Source organism: Amblyomma mixtum, chromosome 7 (genome assembly GCF_055824585.1).
Source record: "Amblyomma mixtum isolate Tamu chromosome 7, ASM5582458v1, whole genome shotgun sequence".
NCBI classification, from domain to species: Eukaryota; Metazoa; Arthropoda; class Arachnida; order Ixodida; family Ixodidae; genus Amblyomma; species Amblyomma mixtum.
In genome coordinates, this window is record NC_143018.1 from 127,557,485 (window position 1) to 127,579,931 (window position 22,447).

The following is a 22,447-nucleotide window of genomic DNA, read 5'->3' on the forward strand; positions in this document are numbered from 1 at the left end:
CGCTTTGCAACGGCGATGCACGCAACTTTCTGACTGGTGGGCGGAGCTTTCGGGCTGCCCAAAAAACGAATACCGGACTCGAGTCCGCAAGTAGTCCCGGACAGTCCGGGACTGAAAAACAAATGTGCCCATTGCAGCTGCCCAAGCAGTCACGCAACGGTGGTGACACAGCGACTCAGCGGCAACGAGTGTCAAAAGCGGATCCCGGGCAAGAAAGCGATGGGGCATGCCAGATAAAGAAGAAAGGACAGGCATGCACAAAGAATGGTTAACGAGGAAGTGCCGTGAGCCACGAGATCAAGCGCAACTGCGACAGATGGCACGGCTATGCAGTTTTGCGTCGCTCCGCCACGCGCTGGAGATCCCGCAACCTTTTTCTGCTGACAGTACAGTTGTTACAGCTGAAATGAAAACAATATTACCGCCCACACGCAAGTACAACTGCACGTAGAATGACACAGAAGACAGGACGCCGTCAGGGCCGCTGCGCTGACATCTACATAGGAGAAAGTGCACAACGGTGATACTGCTGCCAAGAAAGAAAGCTCGCCCGAGGCTCCACTCTGGAAAAACCTCCCTCGTAGGAGGTGATGGTGAAAACTTTGCTGTACGCAGGGGATTCCGGGAACGCTGGTGCCAGGGTACCCGCCTGACCCGACTCCACTTTTCTGTCAACAACAAGCTGTTGCTCAGGGTTGTGCACAACACATAGCATTCCATAAGCTCGCTTACTCCAAGCTAGAGGCGGCGTTAAACTTGGCGCTTTCCGCCGGATTAAGCGCGGAATCCAAAAAAGGCCCAATGGTTGGACGTTTCTAACGAGCCTCGCGCGTTGTAGCTGAAGCAAGGAGGAGGCTTCGGCTCACTTCTCTGCCACCCATTGACACGGACGACGGGTTAGCCGTGAAAAGGGCGGGGAGTGTTTCTCGCCGTTTCAGCGCATGCTCGAGTTACTCCATGCTGAGTAATTATGCCCCATGCACGCCGCGTGTGCTGCTGCGCACTGCGTGCAGATGGCGCGAAGTGAGGAAGGAAACATGTCTTGCGCTCATGCGCCATGCAGTGACGTATTCGCCACTGGCGCCAGATGGTGCGATCACGAGCGGTTCCGTCAGTTTCACCGGTGTGTTCGAGGCGGCTCCGCTGTACGAGAGACGGACGGAAAGCCATGTCCGGCACTGACGGCGGTCTGCTGTATCAAACGCGCGACTTTGCTGCCGGTGTCAACTGGAGGCCTACGCGATTCGCCGAGAGCGTGCCGATTTGGAGCGTTTGCGCTTTGTGCCGAGTGGTCGTCAAAAGTTCGGTGCTGCTGCCTTGCTCGCACGTCCTTTGCGAGCCGTGCCGAACGGGCAGCGTCCAAGATGGCGAGCCCGTTTGTCCCTTGGACGGGGAAGCCTTCCGGGAGGAGGAGTGCCAACAGGTCAAGCTGCCTGCCAGGAAAGCGGACGGCATGAAGGTGAGCGCCTGCCGCCTTTCTCTTGTTCTCCAAGTGATAGGGAAGGCTGTGTATTAGCTGCGGCTTGAGTTAATGCACAACACACCAACAAAAAAGCAGTAGTAAATTCTCAAGTGCTTTTGAGTGCAGTGCAATTTTGGGTCGTAATACCACGGCGGCGTGACCTGCGCTGTTCTCTCGCGATAGCTTTTACCAAGAAGGCGATTCTAACATAGCCGCCGCTTCTGGCTTCCACTCTACGGCGAGCTAGTCTCGAGATCGGTTTTTTCCCATCGATACGAATTATGTACAGATGTTGGGTCATCTTTAATCGATGCTTACAGCGATTTTTCGCCAGCTTAGTGCGTCTCGTCTGGCCGGCCCCTATTCGCTTGGATCTGTTCTCCTTATTTCGCTGTTTAAAATATGAAAGCTTTATTAGTCCTATTACGAGAAAAACGGGCGGCATGTGTTTGTGTTAGTATGTATGCTCGCAGATGGTGCAAAAAATGCCGGCGATGGCAACAGAAATAGGGTGACATCATTAAGCGGCTGTGGGACCCACACAGAAAGCCGAGCGCCGCCATTATAAAGTGCTCCCACTTTTGCTCCAATGGCGCCATTATGCGCCAAACGAGATTGCGCCAGAGTGCTCCAAAATGAATCTATCAAGCAATGATGATGATAACATAGCCTGTGGGCCGGAGTATGATGTTGATGATAAGGTTGGATGGATGGATAGGAGCGCCCCTTTTGAAACGGGATGGTGGCAATTGCCACCATGCTCAGCTTTTCTTTCTTTATTATTTTTTTTGTTTACTGTGTTGGGAATTCTCATTAAGATTCGCCATCATCTTTACCTACGGTTTCCTACAATTCTAACCTTATGCCACATCTCTGCTTTTCAGCCACCAATCCTCCAATCGCCTTTTGCTAACTTCCACTGCAGATTTATTTACATGACCATTGTTATCTTTAAACCCTAGGGCCTCAGAAAGAGTGGCTGTGCCTGCATCGACATCCGGATGGACACCATCACCATCGCATGAATAAGTCGTGGTTGTATAGCTCCATCTACTGCTGTGCATTCGACCTCATACACAGGCGTTTGAGCCAGATTAAAAAAAAAGTTGGAGGCTTATCAAGGTTAAGCCCCGTGGATGCGAAGCAGCCTTCGTTTTGCATTCTCATTATTAACGTCCTTAGCGTTTAGAGGCATCTTGACCGCATACACGCCCGGCGCAGACGCTGGCGCGGTTGCGGGCACAGAGACTGACGCGACAGCGGGCGCGCGCCGCTTCATCCCTGGCGTGACGTCACATATCACGTGATGCAGCGATGGTGGCGCCGCCGCCGCGTCGCGAACCGAAGCGTGGAGGCCTCCGCCATCCATGCCTCCGCCGGGCGACGTCCGACGGCGCGATATGAGGCCCCATCTGCAGCTGGTGTGACGTCATCACGTGACGTCATGTGATCTCACTTCAAGGTCAATGGTGGCCACCGCCGGGCGTCGCGCGAAGGCCCGAAACCTACGTTAATATGCTTCGCATAAAAAAAAACGGTATCGTGATGCCGCCGATATGGCGCTGTTAGCTTTCGCGACCGCGCGCCGGACGGACAGCTTTCCTCTCTCCGTGAGCGCCACTTGGGCAATGCGTACTGACCAGTGTGCTTCGCCGTCGACTTTGTGGCGATACTTCCAGCGGTTCTCTGCGCGCGATGTTTCTGTGTACCGCAGCCTGAAGAGTTGAAGACGCAGTGAAGAAAGGTAAGCCTCATTGATTCATTTCATATCTTTTCTTTGTTTTGCGCGGTGGCTTGGCGATCGTTCTTCACGTGTTACGCTTTTTGTTTTCGGTTGACGCGTGTTCGCGCTGCTGCCGCTTGCGCGTAAATCGTTACGCACCAACGCTGTTCTCGATGCAGCCAATTTCAGCGCACAAAAGTATTCTGCGTCAGATAGACACCGGATTTGGGCCAGACAAGCGGCATGATGTTTGCGAGTTCTGCACGCCCTCTGCGCACGCACTTCGCGAAGGCGGATGAATAGCGCTCACTGGAGCACACGCCAAGGTAGATATACCATGGTAGCGAAGGCTCCATAGACGCCCATTGGTCCAAAAAATAGCGGCTCATGGGGCACCCCAGCGCCCCCATTTTGGGGGGCAACCTACGTATGAGTGACGTTGAAGGACGTCACGCATACGTATGTTTTTGGCGCGAATCACAAAGTGGTCTTCTTATAGAACCCGCATTTTCGAACCGGTATCTCTTGAAGGTTGCCTTTCAGTGCGCACCAACCTTTGCCAGTCAAATGTGCTCGAGTTCCTGCTAGTTATGGCCTTGTTAATGTGCAATTGGGAACCCACTGAAAGTGACTGGCAAAGAAGGCAGCATAGAAAGGCAGCAACACTTTCAGACGCTGGCTAAGCATGCATGATTCGTAGTGGAAACCTTGGTGGAAATACTGGTGCTAGTACTTTTGAGCACATCAAGGTATGATGCACAAAGCACAGGCTCAAGTGCACAGTTTGCAATACAGTGTGCGGCAAGTATGGTTTTCATATTCATGGTTTATTACAGCAACCAAACAAATAGTGATAAAGCACACCAACAAAAAATGCGCGTCACAGGCAGCTCAAGCAGTCATCTCAATGGTCACAGTGCGAATAGGAAAAAGCCCTGAAATTCCACTAACCTTGCCAGGTAGGAAATTGAAAAGTATAGAAAACAATGCTGCGACAGCTTCCATTGAGGCAAACATGACATGACATAAGTAGGCGCATCAACACATAGACCATGCAGCACACAGGGATTACTCTTCACATTTCATTTCAACTGAAAGAATATAGCAGCTATGTTTACACCTGCATGAAAATATTAAAAACAAGTTTTAGCATCAACAAATCTGCTCAACGCTAGAACATTACACCATACATAGGGCCTGCGCACAACCTCAAGAGCACCTTCTTGTCGCTAACCGAAGTAATTTGAAGCAATTCTAATCAAACTACAATATACATGAAGTGCAGTTTAAAGTGAAGTGCAAGGACATTCAATACATCCACTCCTTCCTCGAGTAGGCACATCATCGAGACGCAGCCATCCTGGCCGCAGATACACAAACAGTTCGAAGTGTTTGGAAGAAACCCTCAGGTCTCGCAGCTGGCACGGCGTCTTCTCCAGGCTGAGGTTGCGGCAGAACTGCACCCACGTTTTGCACCTGGACATGATGCAGCGTCCACGTTATACAACTGCACCCAAATGAATACCATATACTCCAAACGTCAATACGCCAAGATTCCTTTCACCTAAATGCAGTACGTTATAACTATGGCAGAAAATGCTCGCGCCAAGCCTCCGCGCCTCAGAGTGCGGTTACGCTCGCCTGATACCACGCGGCTAGCTGCTTTTCTATGCTCAAAGAGTGACGAGAGCGATGCAGCAAAATGAGTTTAAAACTACATTGACGGTCATGTATACGTAGAACGGCAATAACTACTGCTGGGCGAATTCAGTTAAGGCACAGTCAATGCGGCGCACATACACATGGTTGAGTTTCGATACTGTCAGTTGCGAGGGGATCCTCAAATTGGCTTCACGTTGCTGCAAAACCTATCAATGTCATGCTCAGAGCTGTTAGGCAGCGCAGTTGGTTTTAAATTGACCATGCGGCAAGTAGAGGACACGTGGTTGCTCATGAGAGCCCGGTATGAATTTCACGTTGGTGACAGTCGGCTGCACGAAACTAGCTATAAATAAGACAAATGATTTGTGTCTTTTGCACATCTTATGACTGCAAGTGCGTGCCCTGCAATTTACTAAAATATCCCGATAACATGAATCCAAGTGTGTATGAATGGGTTACAGCTACGATAGGCGCGGAAAGCCCGACGAAAGCATATCTAGAGCAGACAACGGCAAGAGCTCAACTGCGAAAGTCCAGAGGCAAGCGGTGTAGTCTTGGTAAGACACCCACGGTACAACCCACGCTGTCAGTGTGCTACGGAGCAAGGTTTCTTCACATGCCGCAACCTCATCTTGAAATGCAGAGTTAAGCGCTTGAAACGATAAGCGCGAAGCCTCGAGAAAAGGTTTCGCACTGGCCGTACACCGAAGGAAACGCTGCAGCGGTGCAGCGGGCTGCATATCTTGCCAAACGGTGACAGAGAAGCGACGGGCAAGGACGACAAAAACTTCTTAAAGGGGCCATTTCGAGACCGGCGAGCTTAATTTGCACGCTTTCCAAGGCGCGCCATAGCAGGCAGCTGGAGATAAGAAATCGCTTCGTAAGTTCCCGCAGCCACTGTGGCCGGGTAGCCGGGTACCGAAACGAGGCCTGCAAAGTCGCGCTGCAAATGCACCGCACACTCATCAAAAGAGGGCGCAACAAGAGCGTTGCAAAAAATTACAAAATTCGGCGCAATGTTTTGCTGAAATAGTTTACGTATTTTATAAAACGTGGCATTAAAATATTCGTTTCTTTTTGTTCTTTTATAGTACTTTTATTTGTGCTTTTGAATTTCATTATATAAGTGTTTCGGCCGTCCAAAGTGGCTGTGCTGCAGTCGCGCTAAACCGTTTTTGGGCCCAGCCTTCGCCACCATTCTACATCCGCCTTGCACACGCTTCGAGTGCCCTGCGCACAGCCACGACACTGAGCACGCGCGACCGGCTACATGAGCTGGCGCTTGGTGGCGGCAGCGGTTTCCCGCGCGCTCGGCTGCCGAGTGTAGTTAGTGCGCAGTGACCTGTTCGTCAGTGTCGTGCAGGCTAGAGGGACCACCGCTACAGCATCCGATGACATGGCGGAATCAAGCAAACGGCGCCGGCGTGGGAAGCGCGCGGCTGGGGTGGTATTCTGCCGGTGTCGCCTTTTGCGACATGTCGCATATGGGCGGGGCCTAAAACGTGCTTACAGATGCTCGAAGAAACGGAAAAAGCCGCCGGCACTTTCGTCTACGGTGCATTCATTCACTCCGAGAAGCGACAATTTACCACTGCTGATCCACTAGCAGCAGTAGTTTCGTATCTTTTATAGCAAGAATATTTGCCATCACATGACGTCTAATGTTCAAAAAAAATTTGCAAATTTAATATAAACTCGCTTTACTTCATTTAAGTCTATAAAACACCGCGAAAAAGCTGCGAATCTATTTTTCTTTCGTTCCGGACGGTTGTGCTAGGTTTCGGCGGCGTTTCGGGTAGTTGAAGACGGTAGCAGTGTAGCTGGAGGTCCCATTAGGCTTGCGCGATCCAGAATCGAGAGCGTATCTAAAACACTAGGCTGAATTACAGCTTAAACTTTATCGTCGAAGCAAGGTAAGTCATAGCGAAAAGTAACAACACCAGTAGTTGCCGGTAAACATGCCGACCGGAATCGCAAGGACTGCTGAATTGGCTTAAGCGGGCGGCTCTCGCTTGAAAGGACGTCGCCATGTTTTCACGCCAAGGGCGCAAAAGCCGCAACTGCCGATTGCGTTCGTACGCTAACGGTAGCCCGTCGCCCGCGCGAATCGCTTCAGCGCATTCCGTTGTTCGACTAAGCGTAGTAAATTGGGGCGACGTCACGATGACGTAGCAGGAAGGCGGCCGTCACCGCGGCTCGAGCCAATCAGCGAAGAGCGAAAGCTCTTCGCTGATTGGCTCGAGCCGCGCTGATTGGACCGAATGCGACGTGTCGCAACAGGCGACACCGGGAGAATACCACCCCTGGCTTCGCCTTTCGAACCAAGCGTTCCTATCACGTGTCGCGTCTACCTCGTTGTTTTTTTTCATCTCTCTTCATGCTGGCTTTCGCGGCCGCCATGGCTGGCACCGCGCGGCAGCGACGGTGGCAAACCCCGGCATGAAGGTGGAAAAAGGTTTAGCTTTATTGGGGTTTAACGTCCCAAAGCGACTCAGGCTATGAGGGATGGCGTAGTGGAGGGCTCCGGAAATTTCGACCACCTGGGGTCCTTTAACGTGCACTGACATCGCACAGTACACGGGCCTATAGAATTTCGCCTCCATCGAAATTCGGCCGCCGCGGCCGGGATCGAACCCGCGTCTTTCGGGCCAGCAGCCGAGCACCATAACCACTGAGCCACCGCGGCGGGTGAAGGTGGAAAAAGAAAAAGGAAAACTAGGCAGGCGCGTCACTCTGCTCGCGGCGCCGTGCCAACGAAAACAAACATGTTTTATTTTTGTCGTATCGTTCTGTTGTTAATGGAATTCGATAGTTCGATTCGAATTATTCGAATTCGATTCGAATTATTCGATTTTGAATCGATTCGATTCGAAATATCGGGAGTTTTGGCCGTTGAAATACATAGGGCTTTTCAGGGGCCCGGGTGCCAGTTTAACTGGCAGTTCGAATTAAACGGTTTCGAATTAACGAGCTTTTAGTGTATAACGCGAATTAAGAAATATATTTCAGTGCTTCTCGAGACAGCTGTCAAATATGTTCCTCAGCCCTTTTGTTTATGAAGTATGATGTTCAGAGGATTTGGTGGTCGTGCTCTTAAGCGCTGTGTGCATTTTTTTTCTGTTACAGCTAGAGCCACAAGCTTCAATTCATCGATGCTTGAAGAACTAGACAGCAATGGTGACCAGATAAACTTGTGTTGTCAGAATATGGACCGCGAAGTTCAGATTCCAGATGCATCCTCTCCAACACCATCATTTCATGTGCACATCATGGCACTTCTGCTGTTAAGACATGCTACATCACAAATGCCCTTTAAGGCAGCAGGAAAGCACCGTGGCACTGATGGAAAATTGGCAAAGCCGAAGCCACTGCAGCCAAGTATCAATCAATCAATCAATCAATCAATCAATCAATCAATCAATCAATCACCTTTATTTCCTTTGAGAAGGAGGAGTGCGGGACTAAAAGCTCGGGGAGCTTGACGAGGTCCCGACCCCTTACTGGTTGGCAAACAGCAAGATGTAGCAGCAAACAGTATCAGCTTTGCTGGTCAGGATGCTGCCCCTTCGCTAGCGGATAATATTACCAAAGCTGAAGCATTGTTTGCTTTATCACTGACAGCGAAAACAGTGTCCTTTGCCTTTTGCCTATGCTGATGTTGCATCGAAGGCCTTTACTGTTTATTCTAAGACTCCGAAGTTGCTGAAAAGTTTTCTTGTGGGAGGACGAAAGCATCATACATCATTTCAGGTGCAATAGGCTCACTATTCAAGTAGGAGGTGATAAAGGAAGTCTGCTGGCCTCAATGCAGATCGATGAATCACTGAAGCCCGAGCAGCGTGTTCAGCAACTCGACATCCTGTTGCGATACTTCTCAAATACAGAATAGAAGGTGGTTGTTGAACACTTGGAATCATTTACAGCAGGCTACGGCAGACATCATAGTCGACTGCATTGAAAGAAGCCCGACTTAGCTTCCAAAAAACAAACTCTTGTGTTCATTCACCGATGGATCAAATACTGAAATCTGTGAAAAGAAAACTAAAGGAGGCTATTAGTCCAGACCTGCTGGAATTTGGAGAGTGCAATTTGCACAAGGTCCATAATGCATTTTGGACTGGCTTAAGTGCCTTTGGAAGTGACGTAGAACAGTTGGTTATTGACGTTTACTGCTATTTTAAGCATCCTGTACGCTCTTCACTTTTAAAAAACCAGCAGAATAAACTTGAAATCTTGCGGAATGTCAGTAAGAGGTGGCTGACATTTCAGGAGAGCCTAGAACGTGTTCTACAGCAGTTTGAAGCATTGAAGGCATATTTTCATGCGAAAAATGAAACAGCCCATCGAGCATACCACTTCAAAAGCGATTGGCAGTAGCACTTCCGGACATAAAAATACTGCTAATAATGCAGCACCTACCTTGTCGTTGGGTTCCAGTCCCTTTTTCAGAACCAAGAGCCACTGATACATATTGTCTACTCTGAAGTGCTTTTCTTGATCAAGAAGCTCCTGGCTTGGTTTATGAGGCATCAAGTGCATTCCACCTTGTCAGGTCCGGAGCTGAAGCAACTTGACATAGCTGCACCAGGATGTCTGAAACAAGTCCCTAGGATAGGGGCAGACACCGAGCAAACTATGCAAGGTTGGAGTGGCCAAGAAAAGAAAGCGTTGAAGGTTGGCGCTCAGGCATTTGATATTGTTACTGCAAAGCACTTGCTCAACCAACTTCCGCTCGACGACGGGCTATTTCATCTACGCTTCCTCAATCCATCGCTTGACCTGCCAGTGGAGGACATTGTTCGCTTTATTAAATATGTGACTGTTCATGTGTCGCAAATTATCAGGAGTGACCAAGTAGCATCTCTCGATGAGTGGCATTCCCTGTATTGCTAGCCGATTGAAGGTGCTGCCTCTGGTAGCTCCAGTGTTGATAGTTACTGGGGCAGCTGTCGTAATGTGTGAAAAACAAGGTTATAAGTATCCCCTGATTTCTGTGCTTGTCCGTGAATTACTGTCTCAAATGATACCGCAGACTGCGAACGAGGCTTCAGTCAGGACAAATGCATTGTGGACAATCGTGCAAGACTAGAAATCGTGACCATCAATGGCATTCGCCAAGTGAAGACATATATGAAACGCTATAACAGTGATCCATGCCAAGTACCTTGGACGAGGGATTTACTCAAGGCAGTAAAAAAACTCTCACGAGACTTATCTAGTTCGTCTACGTCAGGAGGCAGAAGCCGATGAGAGACTGAAGAGGAAACTGGCTGTGCCAGACAATATAGCTAGAGAAGCAAAAGAAGCTTGGAGAAGTAAAAGTCTGCATAAAAAGCCTGCATAGAGAAAGTCTGCATAGAGAGCCACGTTTGCTGGAGCTACTCTCCACTGACTAAGAAAAGCCTGCTGCCCTACTCCTCCTCACATTCTAAGCTTGTGAAGAGAGGCATTGCCAACCTTTGCCTCGGTAATGATCTGCGCAGATCTTGTACACACAATATGCAGAAGAGTTTGTTAGGTTAGTTTGACCGCATGAGGTCAGCGGGCTACCCTGAGGACATCCTCGTTTCTATTGCCGAGACCTTGACCAGTAAGTTTAAGTCACACTACGAAAAAAAAAATGGTGGGGGCTTAGCTTGGTTAAGCCTGGTAATTGCGAAGCAATACATGGGTTCTGCTATTGTACCGCTTGTGGTGATACTTTGATTAACCTTATGCTAGCATAGCTATGGTGATTCTCTTAGCTGTGCTATGTTTTCGCTATGGTGATGCTCTGGTTATGCTTATGCTAGTATAGCTATGGTGATACTCTTGGCTGTGCTATGTTTCTGCTATGTTTTGGCATGGCTAAACACGCACAGTCAAGAATGACGACACACACATGTTACTTGTTTTCATCTTTTATTCAAACCTATAAATACACTTCGGTGATCTGTGAAGAAATGACTCTTGGTCTGCACGTCACTTATCACATATTCGTCAGAAGGTCTGTACATGATTAAGTCTAAACTGCTTCCCCATTGAGTTGTTGACACTGGTTGCAGTTGGCATAGTTCAAGGGAATATCTAGAGTCGAGGGCTTCGATGAACCAGAGTCGGTGCCTACCGCCTCACACTGCGACGGCTCGAGCCGAGCCCCCGTTTTTACACAGATGGTGTGACGTCACTCCGAACGCGGCGCCCCTGGTGAGAGGAGCGGGAGTTAGGCCGCCGCTCCGTGCCTACCGCCTCGCAACGCGACGGTGTTAGATGGGGCCCCGTTTCTACACAGATGGTGTGACGTCACACCAGACGTCATGCTAAAGGTCAACCGTGCCTACCACCGCATCTCGTTTTGACGGGCTGAGGTGATAGCTAAAGTTGTATTGCTTCGCAATAAAAGATGAAACGCCTAGTGAAGAATCGAGACCTGCTGCAATGCCGTACCTACATAAAGTCTCGCATAGCGTGAAAAGGGTATCCATGAAATACGGTGTTAAGGTTCTTTTCTGCGCCCACCAAACTGTCGTCACTTCGTTCACGTATCTCTAAAATTAGCACAAAAAAGAAATGTAATGTCAAGCAGCAGAGCATGCTCACCAAATGCACAACCGATGTTGTTTACTCGCTTCCACTGTCCTGTGGCAAGGCCCACATAGGTCAAACGGGTCAATCCGTCAACGAACGTATGAGGCAGCGCCGCACTACGCTGCAGCCAGGCAACAAAGCAAATCTACCGAGACATTGCAACCACTGCAAAGACTGCACCCCTCTTTTCCATAGTGTCAGAATCATCGGCCGCGGCAAAACGCAGATAGAACGAGAAATCCTTCAAAATCAAGCAGTTAGGAACTGAATGTGTCAGCGACAGCTCTGTTAGGTTCACGGCAAGAGTGTACAGTTTCATGAATGGGACATAGGTCGGCACATGCAATCTTCCGTCGCTTAATCAATTTTTTGTTTGTTGTTTTGTTAACGTTTGTGGTTGCTCTCGCGCATGTGTGCCCTGTTCTGATGTTGGTGATTCACCAAGTAAAGAATTTTCAGTTGTTTCCAGCGTTGTCCTGTGTACTTCTTGTGAACGCGTCCTTTCTGCTGGTTTTCTACTTACTATGGACCAACTGGCCCAACAAGCTACGCTTCTTCAATCTGCATAGAAAAACGACTCGAATCGTCCAAAGCAATGATGGAGCGTGCCCAAGGCCTCATCAAAGCAAGCTGGAGAGAATATGGCTGATGTTGAATATGGCCACCTAGTATTGGATGAAGCAAATGCAAGCCTTGCAGACATTAAAAAGCTTTCAGAAGTCAACAAGCATCTGCAAAACCTGTGAAGGGAAGACTATCGTGAAAGGCGTGTTTGTGGAGGCAAATAAATTGAAAAAGAGTTATGCTGGGCTTGTTTTTCTTCTCAAATGCTTCATGATGATACATACTAATTGTTTTTGATTGATGAAATATTTTAGGGAATCACTTGTGTAGATAATGCATGTAATACTTGCTTTCTTACTGTTACACTTTTCTGCTGCAGAACACCTGGAAATAATGGCCAGGGAAGGCAACAGCAAGATAGCTGCAAATCGACTGGTTCACAGAATAGCTGAGATGATATATTGGCTGCTTGGTGGTCAACGCACCTTTCAGAAGTGGCACACAGGTGCTCCAAACTGCTCCACATCGCTTGTCAAGCTGCTCCAGTGTGCTCCGAAGTCCATTTTTTTACTGCTGCGAAAGTTGCTGCAAATTACAGTTCGGCATTAGCAGCACTGATTTCAGAAAATCGTAAACATGGTAGTTCGTCTATATTTACCACCTACCTCAGTGTGGCGCTAAGTTTAATTATTTGTTGCGCAATAATGGAGACCCCATTTTCGGCCCTTACAGGAGTGGCATACATGAATAATTGCGTACAAGCAATAAAGCGACAACACATGTCACCGGCGGAACTAACTAACAGAGGCAATGTAATGGCAGAAATTCAGTAGAGCAAGAGCGGGACAAGGAAAAAGAATGAACGTATCAGTGCATCTGTTAGAGATGAAAAAACGGGAGGAGGGGGCAGCTTGTAAGGCACTCGATGAACACACAAGGTACTGAAAATACACAATGGCTATATTGCAACACAACCCAATTCTTCGCATACTTCAGTCTTAAAGGTTCGCATTGTACCGCGCACCACACACTTTTTTCCGCCGTCCACGCTACAGAGCACACGCACCGCACTCGTAAAAATATCACAAACACAAACTGCGCCCAGACGGCGCCGGGAAGAAAGGACGGAGGAAAGAAAGGCGATGCTGTAGGCATTGTAGGGCCAACGCACTGAGCCAGACTTCACGTGCTACCCCCCCCCCCCCCCCCCCGTCTCCTCGAGGAGACGACCACCGCCGTCTGGGCGGCGAGAACTGGCGCCGATATGAAATTGCATCATGCGAACGCTTACACATCAAAGTAACCCACTTATGAAAAAAAAAACACTCCGATCAGAAAAAAACAACAAAGAATGCATTTTCAAATGCATTTTGTTTAGTTGTAATGTTTTAACAACGTTGAAATTCGGGCTTGTTGGTTCATACTTCGGAGCAATAGCGCAAACAGGACAAGGGACAAAAGAACCAGTAGACACACACAGCGTTGTTAGAAGTTAGCGCTGTGTGTGTCTCCTCGTTCTTTTGTCGCTTGTCTTGTTGGCGCTATTGCTCCGAAGTTGTCATATTCTTGCTTATTTTTTTCTTTACTTCATTTCATTTTCTCACAACAGAGAAAAAAGTTTGGTTTGGTTTATGGGGTTTAACGTCCCAAAGCAACTAAGGCTATGAGAGACGCCGTAGTGGAGGGCTCCGGGAATTTCGACCACCTGGGGTTCTTTACCGTGCACTGACATCGCACAGTACACGGGCCTCTACAATTTCCCCTCCAAAGAAATTCAAAGGAGCAGGAGCTAAAGGCTCACAGCCTGACAGAGGCTCCTGCCCCAGGTAGCACAATTTTGCATTTCAGTGCACACTTAATAAAAAGAAAAGATAGACAGGGAAAAAGCTCTCATTTGCATAAACACATTTGAACATATAAAAGTGAACATATAAATATGGAATTAGACAACTTCTGGGATTTCAAAACTACTTCTCTATAACAATGTCTTCAACCGTAAATATTATAATTTGTTTCCTATAGTGTGGTCGTATGGGACATGGCACCGTTATATGTATGTGTTTATTTTATTTGTTTTTAGTAATGGCTTTTAGATAAGCCGCAGGCATCTAAAAGCTATTTTTTGGCTTTTGGCCTTTGTCTTATTCTGATGAGTGTTCGCACTTTTCCGAAATAAAGTGAACCTTACTACTACTACTATCTCAACTTCACACGAATTGACAGTCTGCCATGTTAATTCGCGTGCAGTGTGCCATGGTATATAGAAGCGTTCCGTCTGCCACTCACTTGAAGGAAGTTTATTTATTTATTCATTTTACCCTCAGGGCAAAGCATTACAGAGGGGAGTGGGTAATACATAACACTGCAAAAAATACAAACAACAGCAGAGAACAATAAATTGTCAAAACAGAGAAGTTAGAATAAGTGATAAACACCATATATCATTCAACAGAAGCGGTTACAGCAGTCCGAAACAATACAGGGTCAGGAATTGTGGCGACTGAAGAAGGAAGGTGGTTCCAGTCATATGACGTGTGAGGAATAAAAGAATCCGAGAATGTTTTAGTTTTGCATGGAGAAATGCCTACTTTATGTATGTGATCTATGCGGCGTGAAATATATGAAGGGGGAAGAAGTAACTCGCAGCGAATGGACTCATGATGAAATATTTTGTGAAAAAGACACAAGCGTGCAATTTTGCGTCGTGATACAAGTGAAGTTAGGCCCAATGTAGCCTTCATAGCCGTAACGCTTGACGTACGCCGGAAGTCAGAGAGAATAAAGCGCGCTGATTTGTGTTGTACCATTTCCAGTTGGTCGATCAAACTCTTAACACCAGGGTCCCAGACTGATGACGCATATTCTAGTTGTGAACGTACGAGTGTGGTATAGAGTAGAAGTTTGATGTTAGTTGGCGCTGCGTGAAAGTTACGTCTCAGATATCCTAGCATGCGATTAGCTTTGTTAGTGATGTCCTCAATGTGCGCATGCCAGCTAAGGTTAGACGTAATATGAATTCCGAGGTACTTATATTTTGTAACTGAATCAAGTAGCACACCATTAAGGGTATATACGGGAAGATCGCTATTAACACGAGAAATGCGTATAAGTTTGCACTTTTCAGCATTCAAAGTCATATTCCAAGTTTTGCACCATGTTGAGATAGTGTTAAGGTCAGATTGAATCATGTGCTTGTCGTTATCATTTGTTATTTCCTGGTCCGTTCGCCCGCGGCCCGCACACGACGTGTTCATGCGTCACCACGTTGAGAGGCGCGCAGTCGGCCCGCGGCCTGGTCAGCGCGCCCCTCAACGTGCTGACGCATGAACACGTAGTGCGCGGGCCGCGGGCGAACGGACCGCCGTGTGAATCGACCTTAACTGTAGACGAGCTATGAAGCTATGTGCATTGATAATAAAGGATCGAAATGCGCCAGCACCCCGTCTGTTAATCTGTCAAAAAATGAAATGATGTTCCTGAGGCGTGGCGTTGCTACTGCGCGTGTGTGAGTTCAGAATTTTTGAGACGTGTTATATTGATTGATTTTCGAATAAACGGCAGTTGAAGACTAGCGTATGACTTGTGTATTTTTCATTAAAACTTCCTGTTGGGCGAGTTGGTAGTTCATATTGAATTAGAAATATTATAGCGCAAACAAAGACACGGACAAAAAAGAGAGGAAACACACACACAAGCGCTATGTGTGTATTTTTGTTCTTGACCCGTGTGTTCACTAAGCGCTAGCAAATATGATTCCAAACGCTTTCCAACTAGCCCAAGTTTCCGCCTTAATAGGATCCTCTCCGCTGTCGAAGCACCTTCATTCAAGCGACACAGGCTTGAGCGGGCCGCGCTCCCCGCCAGAAGAGGTCGCGATTGCTCTCGCGGCCTCACATTCCGATTCAAAATACATAATCACCGACTCGCGAGGGTCCTGTCGGAACGTTGAACAAGGCTGCACTCCTTTCCTAGCCTATCGAATCTACCAAAATTGCATACGGGATACGGACCCCGCACACCGTTACCTTATACGGGCCCCTGCTCATCAGGGGTTGGCAGGAAACGAGGCAGCAGACGCAGCCGCCCGTGCGCTCTCTCACCAGGTTGTTTTCTCCTCCCCACCCGATCAGGAACCCGATTTTAATCCGATCTACACGTTCAAAGATATCACAACCTACTATCAAGATAGCCATCGCCTTTACCCTAGCCCATGTAAAGGCCTCAAGAAGGCGGATGAGCGGCTCCTTCTCCGCCTCTTCACAAATACATTGCTGTGCCCGGCAGCACTAAAACATTTCGACTGCCCGCACTGTAGTGCGGTGTCTTGTGACACCTATCACATGGTGTGGGCCTGCCCCTCCAACCCGGCTATTCCCCCATTCCCAACCCAACCCGGGAGGACTGGGAGGCGACCCTGCTCGGCTGCCACGACTTACAGGCTCAACAAGCCTTAGTCGGGCGCGCCCGGGCGGCAGCCACCGCCACTGGGGTCCCAAACTATGGACCTCCACCTAGTGTTTGTAAGGATCAGTTCCTTAAGGGCTGATCCAAACATACCTCCTGTCCCTTTTTAATACATGTTTTTGCCACCACCACCACCTCCCCGCCAGCGTTGCCGCAGCGGTGCGCACTCCGCACCGTCACGTGCGCTCCGAGGTGCGCGCTGTCCGCTATACTATTCGGCCATAAAGGAAAGCACTTGTGATGCGCCTGCCATGCCGGCGGGCCGTCCCCTCCTCGTGGTCCATGCGAGACAGCGCGCTGCCTACCCTCGTTTTTCTTCTCTTGGCTGCCCCGCACCAAAGCGGCCCGGTTCGAACTTCGGAAACGAGCTCTTTTATTGCGCACCGGCCGGCGAATGTCACGCGATATCTCCTTCATCTACAGCCCCAAATATGCGCGACAGCGAGCGATGGCACACTGCAGTGGTTATCTGGTGAAAAGTGTCGTGCCATGCCAGGTGCCGCGGTCTGCGGTGAAGAGGCGTTGAGACGACGCAAAATTCGGCGCGAGAGCTCGATTTCACAAATTATTTTCTCGATGTAAACGAAAATGACCTCGATTAGAATTTCAAAACTTAGACAATAAGCTGTTCTACGTAACCCGCTCTAGTATTATATTGTAGCGTGCTTTGTGTCGACGACGAAACGGAAGAGATCGGAGGCGTAGAGGAAAAAGAAGCTGGTTGGCGTGGCCGGGTTGCGGGTTGAGCTCTCTGTCCCGTCACTAAACCTCTTAAATGAACGCTCCACACGTGCTCAGTGCCAGATGAGTACGTAACAATATTGCATATAATACAGTATCATTAATAAATAATTCACGATGACGAGGTATAGATCGAGTGACGGTTACTGCAGTTAGATCCGTTAGAGGTAATCTGACTCAAGGTATTTAAAAAAATAACAACACTAACTCGTCTTTCCAAAATGCGCCACAAGCACAAATTTGTGCATCTTGATTAACCTCTCCTTATTAGTGAAATATTTGAGCAGGTGTGATCATGCACTGAAAGCATATGCGTATCTGGGATGAGGACATCTCTCCACTGCACGTACCTATAAGCACGCATCAGGCGTCGACTGACCGAGGGAGCCATTATGCGCACTTATTTTCCTTGAAATGAACGGAGTGTAGAACGTGGTCAACGCCAATGAACACAATGAACGCCTATGGCTTCAGCGCCGCGTTTCTGCCACTACGTTGTCAATGCCAACGCATACAGCGCAAACCTGTCACTACCGCCACCTAGCTGGAAGCATGGTTGAGGTACCCATTGTTCCAAGAGGGCAGTTATGCGCCTTACCTTTGGTTCAGGTGTCCACCGAGATGTGGACACTTCGCCCTCACCTCCCGTTACGTATATCCTGGCATAGCAGAGCTAAGCCACTGCAAATTTCATATACACAACAAAGCACGCAGATGGCGATGCGGAATCGCTACTGCGCATTAGAGAGGGAGAGAGAGAGAGAGGGACACAGTCGGCGAGGCGATGGAGGACGCGCGGCGGCGGCTTCGGCTCGCCAACTGTGCGCCGTGTGACGTCACCCGCTGCTCGCGCATGCGCAGCTTGGCCTTTGCAGAGCTGCGCTAAATAGCTCGGCGATTAGCGTAGTGCTCCTTTCGCAACAAAAGGGAACGAATGTCGGTGCCGGGCAAGCCACCACAGATGTCCGGCCGCCAATTTGACGCCTTGCCTCCTCCTCCTGTACATAGACCAAGATCAAGGACTCGATGACGTCAGGGCTTGCGGACCATGCCAACTATACCGCGTTCTTTCTCTCGGCCGTGGGATGATACGGCTTGTCAACAGAACAGGCACTGATAGGACGAGCGTCAGGCACCGCTGCGTTCCGACGCCCTCGTAGCCGCTTCGAAGCCGGGCTCTGAGCAGCCCACCGGAATGCACTACTTATATTCACTATGTTAACGAAGAGATTAATTGAGATTTCAGTCTTTACTGGCGAGGTTGACACTGACAAGTTGTTTGCCATATTGTTTCAGATTGTTTGTGAGAGACAACGCAAGTAACTTGAGTCGTCGATAATAAGACGGCATTATCCCCTGTTAACTCTTTCGCTGCCGCGGTAAAATGGACGATTAGGAGTGTACTGAAAGAAATTTTTTTTTCACTAGAACCAACACACCCAGCGCATATTGCAATGCATGGAACTGTAGCTTATTAGTTACACTGTAGCTACACAGTAGTTACACTGTAGTTAGACTGTTATTAGTTACACTGTAGCTTATTAGTCCAGCGCTCGGTTGCTGTGCCCACGCACCTAACCTGATTTCTTCTGCCGTGCTCCAGCTGATGACGTTCCGTGCTAGGGACCCCGCCTAGTACTTGTAAGGGCCGGACTCTTAAGCACCTGCCCATACATGCCTCCACATAGTTCTCTTTTAAGAGCAATAAAAGTTTTTCACCGTCGCCAAGAAGTCAAATGTCGAAATGTGCAATCAAGGACGTCAACTCACGAGAGGCGTCTGCTGGCTTAGCTGTGCAGAGGAGGGAGGGCTTGAATAGAATCGCTCTTTGCGTCCTCTGCGCGGCTAATCAATGGTTAGGGCACTGTTCTACTAAGCCGGTACTCCCACGTCCATTCCTGGCCTCAGAGGCCGCGTTTCGACGGATACCCAAAAGGTGATAATGTGATGCAATGTAAATGCATATTCGTCACTTTTCGTTTATTTTTGTACCTCTTTGTATTTTCGAACGATGACTTCGCGATTTTATCTGTGGTCATGTCTCCTGTTTTGTTAACAAAAATGTCTTTCTTTTTTACTTTTTTGCGTATTGATTGTTTCCCGTTATCTTCATTTTGTATTAACCCCGCAAAGCTCGTTTGGTCCGGGCTCCCTCTATCTTTGTGTTATATTTTTCTATAAATGCTTTTAGAGCGGCACTACTGAGAATGCTGCTACTGAATACTTCCGGTTTTTAATCCTTGAAATGAAATACCCAACCAATCAAGCGATAACTGATGCACCGGGTAGGCAACGGAACTTATTCCCAGAGAAGAAAAGCGTATGCAGTGTAGTTAAGCAGACTGATGACGACGATACAGATCATGAACTGTTGCTGAAAGGATGGTTACTTCGTGAACACGTCATGTGAAGGTTGTTTGAGGAAAATGAACTACATTTCTTGAAGTGAGCTTTCCGAGCTATAGCGTTGCCTTGTGCGACACTGTAATGCCATCGTTGGTGGACATAAGAAAGGTGTGACTCATAAAATTCACTAATAATTTTTAATACTTAACAGTTAGGCGCTCGGATGCACTTATAGTTTGGTAGGAGGCCATTGGTAACAGCGATATCACATTTACCGAATTTCGAAAACGTGGTTACGCTCCGAGGCTCATGGTCCACAAGGAGGTAGCTTGCGATTGCTTATTGCCAACTGCATTCTTCAAGGAATACTTCTAGGAGGTTGGCAACATGATCCGGGGCTGCCTGCAGCCGTACATGAACGACGCGCTGCTGGTTATGGGCGACTTTAACGCATCAGAGACGCAATACGTCCGTAAAAAACATGCGCTACTTGGGCCTGCGGCTCGCTTCTGACGCATGAAAGCCACTGACGATCATTAAGAAGTGTATTTGCCTAATGTTCGCGAATCGTGGCCTTGTTCATACCTGGAGTTGATTAGCACTGTGAAAAGAAGTAAAGAAAGAAGCTGCAAAATTACGCAGCACTCCATAGAGTGCAGTAAATGACTCTCGCGGAAAATTAATGCGATGGCCAGCGAAGCTAAGTATTGGCTGGTTATCTTTTTGAAAATTTTATAACATAGTTGCCATTAATGGCCAAGGTGAAAATTTCGAAGTTGCTCCCAGGTGCCAAACTGTAATAGTGAAAAAGTTAAATTAGCCTACTTGTCTCCATTTTTCACCTGGTTTTGATGTCCGCCAACGCTTGTATTGAAACATCGCAGAACCACACTCAATATCTAGAAAAGCCCCTTCAAAAGTGAATTCTGCTTCACCTTCGCTTGAACAGCCAGTATAAGCAGTTCTCGTGTTCTACCTAGCGTTTCCTTACACTAACCTGCCTGAAAATGCCCCTGAATAGTCTTTTTTGTAATTTTTATTTTCAGGCGCACTGCTGGAATAAAGCCCACGGCTGTGACTTCGTGGGCATCCTGCCGGTAGTTCTCCGCCACTACGAGGACGAATGCAGCTTCCACGCAGTTCCCTGTCCACGGTGCGGCCAGAAGGTTCTGAGTACCTCCCTGCCGACACACTGCTTAGGTGGATGCCCAGATGTTCCGTCTTCCTCAGCAACGCACAAGGAACCACCACGAGACGGCACTCATGGTATTAGTGATGAGCTGAGCGAAATCAAGGCCATCTTGAGGGAGCAGGAGCAACTGCCAGCTCTTCAGACTCAGGTCAACGAGCTCACGGAACACGCTAGAGAACACGAAGCGAGACTGCAGGAGATCACAGCCGCTCTCTCGGGGAATCTGGAGACGCTGAACGCGAAGCTGACGCGCGTTCTTGGCAAGTTCTCGGCGGCTTTCGACGAAGTGCTGGGTACGGAGCAGCGGATGCGTGCCTCCTCAGTGCCGGAGTTTTCCGGGGAGGAAGAAAGGGGAGCTTCTGGCGAGGCGGGGCCCAGCGGACCGTCTTTTTCGTGGCGATGGGAAAAGAAGCACATCCTCCGGAAGTTGGATCTCATGGTCAGCGGCGCGCTGGGCTGTCTGGAAGACATACGTCAGTGCGCAGTGGTACGCATGGCTCACCCAACCGAGCCGATGCGCATTCCTTCAGCGAGGATGGAAAAGATGACTGAAAGTCGTGCCGATTCGTACCCTCTGGGCAAGACGGAGAACAAGGGATTGAGTTACCTGTTGACTGTGACGAATGCCGACGCTTTAACGGAGCACTGGGCGCTCGAGGGTAGCAGCAGCGGTCCCTTTACGGTTGTCACGGCATGGCACAATCGACACACTTATTTTACAGTGCGCGTCGCCGTTTCCAAGGAGGGGGCTGACCGTTTGGAGTTGACTTGCACCTGGGACCTGACGTGCGAAGCCCACTGTACTGTGCCAAAAGTCGTCCGAATCAAGATGGGGTCGCCTAAATCACCCGAATCATATCTCTTGAAGGAGAACCAAGCTGGATTAGCTCCAGCTGTTCGCGAACACCGGCAGGTGTTTTACATCGACGTAGAATGGCCCTCGTGGTGGAACTACTCAAGCGACGGTAACCTGCTGTTTGAGATCGAAATGGACCGATAATTTTTGTATCGTAACTAAATTCTTCACGCCGCATCCGTGCAACCATAGCTGGTTCGAACACTCTAAATTTTCTTATTCGTTATACCTTTGCTTCTCTGTAATTCTTTGATTAGCCGAAGTGGTGTCCAGGGTCATTCGTCTGTTCACATGAGAAGCTTCTTCAGCTGACAGATGTTGCATGAAAAATTCCGTGTGCAAATAAATCATACGCCTTCATTTCAGGCTTACCAGTTCATCGAAATTACTATTTTCTCTGTTTTTTATTTCTATCGTTTTACGTCTCAGACCTCCATGCCGGAACTTCCAGTACGGTACAGCGTTTCATATGTGGGCAGAACGCTGGTTGATTTACGATTGGAGGCGTCGGCACCTTTGCTCACAGTACGTAGAAATGCGTGGAGGCAGTGGACGTGTCACCGTTTACGCGCGTATTTGGCTTCGAAGCATTTTTATACGAGTTTCGCGTGTGCGCTAGAAAGTAAGCGGATCTTTTTATTTCGTGCATGAACCTCTGTTGAGCCAAGCAGTGATCATCAGCAATGCACCTCGGTGCTAACAGTTTTTCCGCTGCAGCCAGCAGTGCCACACACTGTAAAAAAAATTTGCTCAAGTTTACGTAGAAACCTGGAGGCAATGCGTTGTCGACCACTTTCTGTAATTCATAAAATGGACATTTGAGAAATACGGCAAGTCATTCAGACTGACTCAGTGTTCTTAATCACGGAA

General features: G+C 48.5%; 1 protein-coding gene across 1 annotated transcript; it reads left to right on the top strand.

The window, feature by feature from the left end:
- The first annotated feature begins 1,141 nt into the window (after positions 1 to 1,141).
- LOC149337550 (uncharacterized) lies at positions 1,142 to 21,732 on the top strand. Its single transcript, XM_089554899.1, has 2 exons — positions 1,142 to 1,459; positions 20,576 to 21,732. The coding sequence occupies exons 1-2, from the start codon at positions 1,169 to 1,171 to the stop codon at positions 21,719 to 21,721; spliced, it is 1,437 nt and encodes a 478-aa protein (XP_089411025.1). The 5' UTR covers positions 1,142 to 1,168; the 3' UTR covers positions 21,722 to 21,732.
- Positions 21,733 to 22,447: the final 715 nt, after the last annotated feature.